The sequence below is a fragment of the Cinclus cinclus genome, chromosome 2 (assembly GCF_963662255.1).
Source record: "Cinclus cinclus chromosome 2, bCinCin1.1, whole genome shotgun sequence".
In the NCBI taxonomy this organism is placed as follows: Eukaryota; Metazoa; Chordata; class Aves; order Passeriformes; family Cinclidae; genus Cinclus; species Cinclus cinclus.
This window is the reverse complement of record NC_085047.1, coordinates 9,248,031-9,261,695: the sequence shown is the minus strand read 5'-3', so window position 1 is coordinate 9,261,695 and position 13,665 is coordinate 9,248,031. Positions and strand designations below refer to the sequence as shown.

At 37.9% G+C, this 13,665-nt stretch overlaps 1 protein-coding gene across 1 annotated transcript in view; it reads right to left on the bottom strand.

Moving 5' to 3' along the window:
- Nucleotides 1-13,665, bottom strand: part of ROBO1 (roundabout guidance receptor 1) — a 488,203-nt gene that overhangs the window by 25,996 nt on the left and 448,542 nt on the right. Inside the window, exons 19-22 of the mRNA XM_062510764.1 lie at nucleotides 10,184-10,381; nucleotides 6,757-6,783; nucleotides 4,045-4,087; nucleotides 324-478 (exon numbers count right to left, since the gene is read on the bottom strand). Coding sequence (XP_062366748.1) covers nucleotides 324-478; nucleotides 4,045-4,087; nucleotides 6,757-6,783; nucleotides 10,184-10,381 — 423 coding nt within the window. The remainder of the gene's footprint in view (nucleotides 1-323; nucleotides 479-4,044; nucleotides 4,088-6,756; nucleotides 6,784-10,183; nucleotides 10,382-13,665) is intronic.

Sequence of the window (13,665 nt, the reverse complement as noted above, 5' to 3'; positions counted from 1 at the left end):
TCCATCCAAGCAATGAGGATGTACTGAACAACCCAAAAATTACCTTATCTGCTCTATTCAGAAGCCAAAATGTATTACTTCAGTGTGAGTTTTGGCAGCACTGAACTTTGCAGGGGCTCCTTAAGCCTGCTGCAACTCTCCAAAGAGGATCAAAAAAGGATCCAAAAAAGGGACCAAAAGCATAATCATGACAAAGAGGAGACACTACATTAAGCCTAGAAGCATGGGAAATAAAAACCCAAACAAACCTGTACACTCCGTCAGGTGTTAGAAGCACACACTCTGTAAAGAAGATTCCTTAGCAAGGTAGAAACATATCTAACCTGGTCGACTGTACGTTGTAAGGTTGCTATCACTGTTGCCATTGCCAGAGGTGCAGCAGTTGATGGAGCAGTCATTGTGATTGTTCCCTGTGTTAGGCCAAGTATCTGCTAACCACGGCTGAGTGGCTGGTTCACTGATGTTTAGGAGTCCAGGCCTTTAAAAACAAAGCTTGGTCATTTCAAAAATTAAACAAAATAAAGCATTTTCACATTGCAGTGACACTCTTCCCAAATGGTGAGATATTCCAAAATAATGCCACGTACCAAAAGGCTTGAGCACTGGAAAACACTGCTTGATTCAATTGTTTAGCATTTTAAGTCTTCCTGTCTAACCTGTTCCTTGCTAAATCCCTTAGCAGTGAGCAGTCAATGGCAGCATCAGTTCATTTTGCTGGACTACACTATATGTTGGTGAGCAACATTTACCTGTCACTTTGGTTTTAATTTTTAATTTTTTTTTTCTCTTAGGAAGTTGCACTTTTATTTTTCTTAAAAGAAAGCAAGGTAAAAAAGAGGATATTGGCAAGTCAAATAAACAAAGAATTCACACATGGAAGCAGGATGGATATGCATTAAGAGCCAAATTTAAATGTGAATATTCCCAAATTCTTGGTCATTTATGGAACAAATTCTCCTCACCATCATTTAGTACTGTTGTGGTGCATCAAAGGGAACAGCAGATAACAGAAACCTCTGTGGCTTGGGAGCATTTGGACCTCACTAACCATGCTGAGTGGGTGACACACGCTTGTCCATGAGGAAGCCACTCAGCTCCTAAGAGAGTTTGAGGTATTTGGGAATACTGACCACCTGGAAAATATTCAGATATGAATGCTGCATTCTGGCTGCATTTGGAATAAAGTCATCAGCAGAAAGAAGAGCATTCCTTGTTTTCCAAGTTGCTGAATTTTTGCAGTGGCTGTGAAAGTCTCTCTGATGAACTTTCTGTAGAATCTTTGGTGGCTCTTCAGTCTCTATGCTAATAATGCTTGTTACAGTCCCACACAATTTAAAATTGCCTTTGATAACTAAGGTGCTTTAAAAAAATAGGCAACTTTAGCTATTGTCACATACACATATATGAACACAGTCTCCTTCTCTTGGAATGTTTTAACAGGCAACTTTCCATTTGAAATAGTGCAGAAACGATTTTCCATAATATTAGATGTGATGATCTTCAAAAATAAAATATGCTAATCCTCTTAAACTGCAAGTTGAAAATACAAGCTGCATGCAGTTATTTGTGGGGGATAGAGTCTGTCAGTGCTGCAGGCTTAAGTCACAGACTTAGAATGACATTTAAAAGATCTATACATATATATGTGTATATACATTTCTGTACTGCATATGTCATCTGACAATTTAACATGGGAGGTGATGAGGCTTGACTTGCTGTCAGACTTACAAACCAGCCAATATGCATTCAGCAAAGAAGTATTTTTAAAAAAAAATCTGAAATAAATATACAACTGTGTAGGCCTGTGAGCAGGTCAGGTGATTTGAAGTTCCTGCTTTTTTCCCCTACACTCTGCTCTTGTAATGAACCTATGGCTCAAGGCATTTAGGGTAGACAAAGGATCCCAGAATGTTTCAGCACTTTAATTTTCTGTGTACTGGATCTTTGCACAGAAAATTAAGATCCTTTGTTTCTAAAATTTACTTTGCATTCACACCTGCTGTCATGTAAGGAATTGGGTGTGGTGTATATAAGCAGAAGAGAATTCTACTAATTGGAGTCATTTAGGTAGAACCTTAGGCAAGAGATACTTGCATTACAGCTCCATAGCCTGGTGATGATCTGAGATCATAATTTCCAAATATCTTTAACCTTGGCAGCAAATTTCTTAACTCCCTGAATTACTGGATGGGGTCTGAGGCAGGGGTGGACAGAGCCAAGTGGCTGTGTGGGTGCTAGCTGGAGTCAATCCAGCACAATTATCATTACTCAAATCCTGTCCAGAAAAGGGATTGCCACAGAAATGGTTATTTTTTCAGCAGCACACAAGTGGGGATTACGTTGAAATATATCACTGTGACATTCTGAAAAATGCTTTAACACGCTCATATAACTATACTTGGCAAAAAAGCTAAACCTTTCCCAAAAACTGCAAATATAAAGGAAATGAAAACCTTAGGTTTGGATATCAGAGGATGGTTTCATATGCAAAAAATACTACTTTTTTTTTTTTTTAGATTGCAGAAGTATGTTTCATATCCTACAAAATAAATTGCATCACACCTGCTGTCAATGCTATATATGCAAACAAACAAAACCAGCACAGACATTTGCACCTTGAATCAATTACACTGTAAAATTCTGGCACTGCTGCTGAACACTAGGACAGTAAAATTGAAGTTGATTCTCTACAAGTACCAAAATTACTGTGCACGATATAGACACTTGTGGGTTCATTTCTGTCCTCTATGTGAGAGTGCTTCCTCTAGCCTGTACTAAGGGAAGAGTGAGAAAGCACAGTGGCACAAAGAACACAAAGGATGCTAGCTGAGTATTTTTTTGAACAACTCTCAGGGAAAGAGAGGCTTCACTCTTCTCTTATTTTTTCACTATCCTGGAGCAAGAGCAGCAACCCAGTGATTTACACATTCTTCCATTCAAAAATCACCTGGTAACTGCTCTAGAGGGTTCCCTCCTTGCTCCTATGGCCACGAGAGTTCAGCAGCACACAGTGCTGGGCAGAGATATCTGGAATTCCTCATAATATGCCAGGTCCAGCTGCAACAGGAGCTGAATAGCCTCACCTCTGCAGAGCACTCAGGTAGACTGGGAATGCTTTATTTTATGCCTAATCTTCACAAATACCAAATTTTTGCATGGTCTTGGAAATTAGGAATCGCAAGATGCCAGTTGTGAGCAGGAATTGTTACAGGACTTTGTTGCCCAGCTGGTCTCTGAGATTTTAGTATTATTTCAGAATCAAGCCAAATCTTTGAATGTGACCTAGAGAAAAAATGGTGTGCTACTAAAGCACCACTGCTCCGACCTGCCTTTTTGCTAAAACTATTATTTTTCTTCCTGAAGAAAACTTCACCCCTACAGAGGAAATGTAAATTACTGTTTTCTCCATGGCCATTAATTAAGTAAAAACATAAAACCCAGTAAACATCCCTTACTTAAACCCTCAGTCTGGAATGGACCTGGTTCTCAGAGTGTGTGGCTGCAAATTTACAGCCTGCTTCCTTCTCCTTCAGTGCCCCATCTATCTTAAGCAATGCTTTAATTACTTTGCATTCACAGAAAGATTTTTTTCTTAAAATGTCACCTTACAAGCCATTTATGTCTTCAACATTTTTTTCCAATAAACATTTTCCTTCTTTGCAGTATTTGTGAGGCAGCTATATTTCTTAATCTTCATAAAGGCCATTACTTAATTACTTTTACTCCCTTAATCAGGTGGTAAGCCAGGTCTTTATTTTGAAGTTAAAGCACTCCCTCTGCTGCTCATTTTTTGAGATGCAGTTTTTACAGGTTAACAAAGGTGAAAATATTTCAAATAATGTTTTGGAAGTCAACCTGAAAATTCAAACTATATACCCTCCTTCTAAACAGAAAACACATGGCCAAAATGTATACATTAATATAATGAACTAAAACATATCTCTGTGGTTATTCTGCCACCATTTACAAGGACAAGTAAACTCTCAGAATCCTTAAATTTATTTGCACACAATTTATATCTGTAAGAATAAAGCACATAATTACCTGCCTCCACTGCTTACGGCCTCTCCTCCTCTCTGATATGTTACTGAAATAGTTAAAGATAAAAAGAGGGAAAAAATTTAAAAAACCACACAAGACTCCTTTGATAACCATATTTGTTTCACCTGTTTCATTTTAGCTAAGACGATAATAGTACATTGTTTACACATTAATTCTGAGTCTCATTCTGCAAGCTACTGCTTCAAATCCAAGTTTAGACATAATACTTGTGTTGTTTGATAACTGCTAGTCCTAGCCCCAACAGGGTTTTATATTTCAGTTCTGTTCTGAACACACACACACACATGTATTGCTTAAGAAAGCAGGAAGCCATACATCAGGTTGAACTTACTCTTAACATAACTCTGCTGACTTCACTGGATTTACTCTGTGGAATAATTTAGGTCATATATTTATTTCATGAATGGCTGGATGTTAAAACTTTGCTCTACCTTATTATTTTGGCAAGATTAAAGAGGTATCATGACTCTGTAACAGACCTTACTTCTAATGTAAATAATGGCTCATTACAGCTGAAGCTACTGCACAAACAAATGCTCTTTCTGAATGTTACTGCAATACACTCAGGGAACAAGCATACTCTAGAAGTCCACAGAAGCTCCACATTTTAAAACATTTTACAACTGAATTTATAAATTATATAATCTAAAAATAAATAAATATAAGACTAACTAACTATATAAATGTTGATTCAAAAGTAGAAAGATCACTTTCTAAATTAGAAGGAACAGTTTTTCTAGCATTTCAGAAGTATTCTCCATTAACAAAGTGGATGTACACGTGCATTTGGCTGTTGGCATGGATTGCATATCCTTCACAGGAAGCAAGATGTTTGAGAAGTTAGCTTTTAGGACGCAAACATCCAAGAAGAAACAGTGCTATAAATTTTGCAGATTTGCATTGAGTTTGGCAAAGGGTTAAGGAGATTGCCTCCCTGCAGATACTGATGGATTCTACAATTTCCAGCTAGGAATGTGGTGAAAATAAGCAGCCAAATTCTGCTCTTTAGAAGAACTCCAAACTGGGAGTCTGCAAGAGAGAGATAAATGCTGGCAGTGATTACAATAACAGGATTAAAATGTAGGATGCATTCCTACAGGTAAGTCTTTTACTGAAGGTAATGCTACAGAGGGGAGCCTGGTTCCATTTAAAGTCAAAGCATGACTGAGATTCTGGACTGAAAAACAAGGATTTTTCTTTAAAGTGCTTCACATGCTTTATGTTTTTCTCAATTTCTTCTTCAAAAAATCTCAGGGCTACTTATTTTCCAGCTCTGTCACTCTTAAGAAACCCTGGTATTTTCTTTTAATGTTAAGAATCCGATGGAGAGAATAGATGTTAGCTTCCAACCTCTGCAGAATTTCAGTGGCATGCTACAGCAGAGACTCCAATAGAAGCCCTCTGTTTAGCCAATTAAAGTAACAGCAAAACAATAAAGAGTTTGTATTATTCTCCACCAAGGCACTCAAAGGCCTGCAGAAACATTGAGGGCCACTCTGGCTCGTGCTGAACAAGGAAACAACTCCACTGAACATAACAGGCTGACTTGTGAGAGCAGGAACTCAAGTCTTGGGTTTGATCAGAAGCACGTGGGTGACTCTAACCCAGCACAGCCTGGTCTGTGTGGATGAGTGCAGGCACACGGGGCTTGCTTCCTCTGTGGTCCAGCCTGGAGGATGTAACTCGGCTGCTGCACAGAGGCCACATCAGCACGGTGCTGATTATGAGCCAATATTCCCTGGGAAACTGCGTGTGCACAGGAGGGGGTGGCTGGGTGGGTTTTACCCTGCCTGGATATCCAAGTCCTGCAGGTCTCTTGTGAAAATGGAGGATTCAGAACAAAGGAGGAAGAAACGACCTGTCTGTTGCTAAAAGAGAAGCAGAATACTGACGGGTACAGAATGTGCTGGATTTTATCTACTGCAGAGGATGAGCAGCTCAGCTGCCAGACTGCAGGACCCACTGAAGGTCAGCTCTACAGCATGGAAAGGCTCTCGTGGGCTTTGGTGAGCTGTGGTTCAGATTGTGTCATATTTTGCACATTTCAAAACAAAACAAAAAAAAAAGGTGATTTTAAACTTACACTAAATTTGAAATACACCTCTTTTTAAGATGAATAGGATAATTCATTTAAAAATTCATGGCAAAATACCATCTGAGGTAGGAAGAAAAGCAATGTAACTGCTGTAACACTTTGATTTTCTGTATCTTCCAAAGCAGACAGCTCTGAGGTCACTGGATTAATGCAGATTCAGAGGAAAGAAAAAAGGGCAAATATTTCACCAACTATAATCTCACTGAATCTCTTTCAAGTCAGCATCTGGGCTCTGCTAAGTCATTGTTCCTCCATCAGATGCACCTTTTGCATAGCTAGATGTGGGAGGCCACACTACTCCCTTGGAATATGAAGGCAGAGAGCCCAGGTTGTACAAACTGACAGGATCATGCTACAAAATGGCATGCTGGCATGGAATGTTGTGCTATGAAATGGTACACACATATAGAAAATATTGTCAGCCACAAAGCAAATGCACACTGCTCAGAAAACAAATAATGATACCTGTCATTAATGACATTGTTTAAAAAAAACCCCTTCAGAACAACTGGACTGGTTGGTTATGTCAGAGAAAGAGAAATAGTACCACAAACACATGCTTCAGTAACAAAGAAGGGGGGAAAAGTGCAAATATATACCTGTTGGTGTGAAGGTAAAAGACGGGACTGAAAAATCAAAACAAAATACAAACTGGTTATTAAGCTGAAGAGAGAAAGGGAAACATACCACATTAGTATAAATCTAGCAGACAGCTGAACATAGAACAAATATATGTAACTAACCCACTAGTTCAGTCACATTGATATAAAAATAAAACTGCAATTCAGAAAGAAGATGGTCTCTGCAGGTACTAGGTACTATTATCAGGGGGGCAAAAAAAAAAAACAGAAGCAAAAAGCTTGATATTCTATTGTACTCCTGAGCGGGATGAGATTGTGATTTAGCCTTTTAAATCCCTCTCAGTTTGGTATTTTAAGTTTTTTTTTTTTTTCTGAAAATCCTAGCACAAACAAAACCCCCACACTGTTAATCATTCTAGAATGCAGAATGACAAATTCCTTAACAAAGCCTTATCAAGGTCCTATTGAATCTTATCTGCAGTTCACTAAGTAAATGCTCATTACACTGAACTAATAGGCACACTTAAGTATTCAGTAAGGAAATAATAATCATAAAAAGGAACAAAGAGAACTGCTGTTTTACTGCCTCTGAATCAAGAATGACACCAACTCTCACTGTAATAAAGACACTAAAATCTACCGCAGCAATTAATTTTTGTTTTCAGAGATGAGACTCTTATACAGAGTTATTGTCTTTCTTAAATAATCACAAAAAAGAACATCTTCCTAGATATAACACCTTTCTACCTTCCAACCCTTGGCTTTAAGAGGGAAAGGTTAACAACAGAACAATGACACTGCTTGACAATCTTCTCTCTCACAGCTACTATAAATCCTCTTTGGATCAATATGGGGTCTCTAATCCAAATATAGAGCACCAGCATCTGCTCTTCCTATTAGCACACGCTCCCCCTCCTGTTGACAAGACAGCATCGTTTTCCTCTCACTGATGGCAGAACAAGGCTAACATTGCCCTTTTTGATGACAGGAGAAGCTAAGAGAAACAATCAAATATTCACAAAAACAGCCCGGAGACAGAAGGTGATCAGCAAAGCCAGCACAGGAAGAAAAGGTTCTGGCTAAGAGAACAACTTCTTGAACACATTTTTTTTAAGAACTCTAAAGTTTGTGGGGAGTGCAGTGTGTCTTGTTGTTATAATTTAGGATATGCTGTAGGTTTGCTCCCTTTTTACCGAGCCAATTTATTTCCAGGGATATGACACTAAGCAAAGAAAGAAAAAATGAGTATTTGGCCATTTCAGGCTGCATTTGTAGCAAAGCTTTTTTTCTTGGGAATACCATTGTATTTTCTTTGAGCTAGGCCTTTGCCCATAGTTAAGATTAATTTAGTTACATTCCAAATCTAGAACCATAGTAACAAGCTTTCATTAAAACAGAATGGGCATTTAAACCTGAGCTATTCCAAAGAGAATCAAGAATCTCAAAATAATTTGCAAATCACAGGGACATGAAAAATAATCTTAAGCTACTGTGCTGTTACTGTTCTGTGAGCCAAGTATTAAACCTAGTTTAGTTTCTTGAGGAACTGAGGCAGTTCAACTGAAATAAATCTTATTGCTACCACATGAAAGAATGACTTAATTCTTAGAGCTTCTATTAATAAACTCTTCCGAGTGTGTAGGTCTGCTAGTACAGTATGTATGTGTGGGAGTAATGAAGTATTTTAACAGATGACAGGCTTGAAGCTAAAGATGAAAATAAATAAATGCAAGGCTGAAGAAAGTTTGGGCTTGCAGTGATGGCTTGATGAACTGTGGAGTGGCAAACTACTTTGCAATTCATATTTCACTAAAGATAGGTTTTGTCTTTGAAGAAAACTTGATACCAACGATACATACCCTACTTTTCTGTACACTTTCATTTAAACTCCCCCCAAATTACACAAAAGATATTTTTAAAGATATTGAAAAACACAGCTGTTTTGAACAATAGCTGATGTCACTGAAGTAACCATTTTTAAGGACAAATTGTATGCCTTTTGCTTAATCATAGGTACTGGTGAAAGCACAGCGATGTTAGTGTGATAGAGCTGTAGAAAGGCAGTGTGGCAGCATGCTATTAGTAAAACAAAACAGCACAGGCCAGTGCAGCACTACGTGGGGGGCTGTCCTGCCTAAGAAATCCCAGCAGAACACAATCAAGGGTGCAATTCCTTCCCGATTTCCTTGGCTGCAACTCCACTACAACCACTGTGCCTGGAGTCCACAGTGAGCACTGGTACTTTAATAGCATGGAGGACCTCTCAACTCTGCAACACTCCAGACGTATTTCCACGTTACCACTCGCTCATTTGCTATTTTTAGCACTGCTTCTTTTACACAGCAACGTATTGCTGCTGTTTAAAACCATTTGTGTTTGATTTGCCTGTTGTCTTGCCCATAACACATTCATTCTTGGGAACTAAAGAATGTAATCTCATGACACCTTTTATACACAAAGATGCATCCACCTTTTAAACCTAAGCCTGTCTTCTGATTGATGAATGTCAAATATAATCCCTCTAGTTCGTCAAAAGTAGGATATCCCATTCTCTGATTAATTCCAAAATCAATGGTTTTCACTCTACAAGTGCCTATGAGGTACTGCTTGGAGATATAATGAACTGTAGCTCATTTAATTCAGTTTTAATCTCCAGGTTTAACCAAGAAATTATTTGATCTGGAAGAGTCTTTTTTTTTTTTTTGTTCCAGAAGATCTTCCAGGTAGAGATTTTAGTTTTGTTTGTCAAAGAGCATACTGCAAAGCACTTGTTGACCACTGACAATGTGATATACAAGACATATCAGTAACATGAAATAACATGAAAATGAGGAGTGCTTTAAGTTAGCCCCACTGCTGCCATTCTAACTAAACACAGATGCAGGATGGGATAGCCCCAGAACTCAGTCCCAGCCAAGGGTCTCACAGCAGCATTCATGAAGAGAGTCTTGGAAACAGACTGAACCCTGTGCTTCTGCAAGCAGCCACACTTCTCCCAGAACAGAAGAAACTCAAGTACCCACACCCAAAGTGTTACTGCAGTGTTCACCACTGTTAGCACTCCCAGCAGCAGGCAAAGCACTGAACAGGGGGACAAGGAGCAGCCACCCATTTCAGATGGCTCCTCTTCAGATGATACAGCGTCAGAGAGCAAGGGCATATTGGGAGCTCCTGGCCTTAAACCCATCTTTATATTTCTCATTTGTAGGAGTATCTTTACGAAAAGTTACTCCTGGTATTTAGCTCAAGACTTATGCTCTAAAGCCAGACTTAGCACATTATGTAAATATTGCTGCTCTCTGCTCTGGCTCCTGACCCACACTTCAAGGAAGTACGGAAGTAAGCTGATAATTCCTTATGTGAGCCTGAGAAGAACAAGAGACTGATGACAAAATAAATAGGCAACAAACAGGCATTCAGCAGCCTGAAACAGGTAATAGGGCACCTTTTCTGATACCAGCATAAGTACTCGTCAGTCCATTCCTCTTCTTCCTGTGTCGGTACAACCAGATGCTGAAGACCATGAGGATAATCCAACAGGCTGCACCAATGCCAGCAATAAAGGCAGGCTGCTTTACTACATCAGAAATCTGCTGGGCTAAACTGACTTGATCTTCTGAAGACACAGGGTTTCCATGAGAATCTGAAACAGAGACACCCGTAACAGCCGATTAATTTCAAAGAACAGCTGTAAAAGGCAGCATGAAAAGAGCTGGCATAATTACAGTTTCTCAAGGTAAAATCCTTAAGACTGCTCTTCAAAATCTCACTTTTACAGGTTTAGACAGAAGTGATTTGTTTTCTGTACAAGACAGGTACCTCCAACATCACTGACACTTGTTCGTTTACAAAAGCTGCTAAAATCAGGCTACCAGGTATACAAATAGAAAGGCTGCTAAATTACAAACCTGTGGACTGCTGTATTTCATTTTTCTTTAATTTAAAAAAAAAAACCAATATCAGCTTCAGAAAATTATTCAGAAACTCAGCAAAAAACATGGCAAGTGAAGAAAGGCTCTAGTATGAAGTATGAGTAGCAATGTGAATGGGTGCAAGTCAGCTCCCCAAAGTCCACTCTCAGAACTGACAATCACAGTTGCAAATTTAAACTACATTCACATGAGGTTGGTATTCAGAGAGATCTTTTAATCCAGCAATTCTTGACAGATTACTTAAATCTTGTATTACACAGTCTAATGTACTGCTTGCAGTCTCTCAGTCTCTCACTTTGACCCCAATTAAAAAAAAAAGACTGAATATTAAAAGGATGCAGACAAAAAAGTAAAACTACAAAATAACCAACCCTGCCCCCTTAAATACAGATGAAAAAGATAAAGGATAACTAAAAAATAATTTATGAATTGCTAAAAACTGCCAAGGAGTCTCACTAGTAATGAACAAGCAGTGCTTTTCAAAACCAGTTTAGCCTTAAATAACCCACATCAAAATAAAGAACAAGTATTTTTTCACAGAATATATATATATATTTGTTTTTATAGAAATAACACCTTTAAGAATTGGTCCTTTCTGTTCTTTCAGTACTGAACTTTTGCAGGAACCTTCTAGGAACAGCAGTAAGAAGACACAGTTAGTGACCAAGCTTTCTGACTGAAGTGAAGCAACTCAAATCCAAAATACTGCCTTCGTGATGCTTTACCACCACACTGAGTGCTCACTGGAAATTTCATTACTGCACAGGGCAAGGGCAAGAATTCAAAGCCTTTACTCAGAGCGGATATTGCTTTAGGCATTCCACAGCTTGGTCTTTGAAATACCCACTTTTACTCCTGTATAAATCCAGGAGATAGTTGCTTTATACTATTGGTCGTGACATCAAATTCAGAACAAGAGATTAATGTTTTAAGGAGAAAGGTGCTGTTATTAATTCTATTAATATGAACTATATTAGATATGAAAACCTATCTGCTTAAAACCAGTATGTTTCCCCTATGAACTAAGCAAATAGAATAGATTTTTTTTTAATGATGACATCTCGCATTATGCCAAAATAAGCCTACATAAAATATAAGAAACTTCAATACAAACAAGAGATGGAATCACAACAAATTATTTCCTCAGGAAAAGGATACCTTTTTGAATGGAAAAGGTTAAATTAATAACAGCTTCTTCCAGTGAAGGATTCCAGATTCCAGTTATTGTGACCTTGAAGTCAAATATCTATTTTGCTGAGAAATCACCCTCACCTTTGACTGCTACCTTATTGGAAATTTTATTTCATATTTCAGCTCTCTTTATCTTCTGTGATCCTAAGTGCACTGCCTAGCCTGAAAGTTCACCATTGCAGACTCATTCTTTTCTTACTAATACACTTTTGTGTCTGCTGGGTTTATGGATTTCATGCCTATTTGTGCAAGGTTAAGATGGGTTGCTTCAGATTTTATGGAGACAGACAAGTGAAGTTCCACACAAGTGGCCAGATGGGCTTAAATGTATAAAGAATACTGTGACCAATGAATTAAAGCTGTCATCTCATCTTTTGTCTCTCTGCAGCTGATGCCATATTAAGATATGAAAACTTGCATCATCAGTCTCCTTTTCAAAATGAGTAATTTTTGTGTTTTTAAACAGCTACAGTCCCTTATACAACTTAATGGAATAGAATAAAAGATCTATAGAGAGCCTCTGGTCCTGAATAAGTACGAGCGATAAATATTTTTGTCTCATCCTTAAAGTATGTATTTTAAACCAATAAATGCAGGAGAAAAAATAATCACAAACTCTAACCCCACATAAGAATGTTTTCTAAGCATATCAGCAATTCAGTCATACTAAAAGACAGTACTTTTATACACAAACAGTTTGCATTGCTTAGTCAATATGTATCTGAGTATTATAAAATCCTGAAGAATTTTTTTCTGTTTATTACCCTTATTTTAATTAACATTAATTTCATGCTATTATTTTACTTGCCATTGCAAGTAAATGCAAGAGCAGCATAATAAACTTTCTTTTAAGAAATTAGGCTTCTGGCACATTGAATATGGGTGGACTGTTAGATCCATTAAATAAGCTGGTATAAATCTATGCACATGGGAAAGAGAAAAATGCATCTTTGTTCACATCCAGTGAGATGAACAGCGTTAAGAGAAGAGGAGACAGAAGGGCTTTCAAGAGGTCACATTTGACTACATCCTACTCCTTTTATAATTCAAAAATAGAGAGTAAGCTAAATATAAATAGAATGAAATTTAGTGTCCTCTTTATCACTAAAAACTTCCAGGAACATTATCTTGAAAGTCTTTATTTGAGAAGGGCATCTTCCCTCTCCCTAAGAGTCCTGTGAGATCCTTAATGATCAGTCTTGGAAATAAAAACAAAAAAACAAAAAAACAAACAAAAAAACCAACCAACCAACCAAACAAAAAAAAAGAAAACCAACTAAAAAAAACCCACCAAAAAAAAAAAAAATCCATAAAACAACCCTACTTTTTCTTCATCCCAGGAAATTTCTGGAACTTTGATACATAAATGGTTCATAATGAACATTCCTGTTCCTGCTTGCACTCTTCAGGGAGATGTGCCAAAACAGTAAGTGAACATAAACATTCTATGGCAAAGAGCATCCTACGGCCAGAGCGGCAGCCGCAGCATAGAATGTACTTGGAAATGCCTCAGAGTTGTTGGAGCAGGCTGATCCCACAGCTCCCTGAAACCAGCATATTATCACAGTGACTCATCCCTTCTTCTACCCCCAGATAAGAGCTTTCTTTTTAATCACAGAGCATGTTGCTATGGCTTTTGCTCACAAGCTCTCCCTTTGAATGTCTTGAAGCTCCAAGTTTCAAACTTCAATGGAAACTAATTAGAATTTACATAGAGAACTGGAACCTCTAATCCTCTAATGTTTAATATTCATACAAATAATAATAATGTGAAAGCTAACATTGAAGTTGCTAAATGATAAAT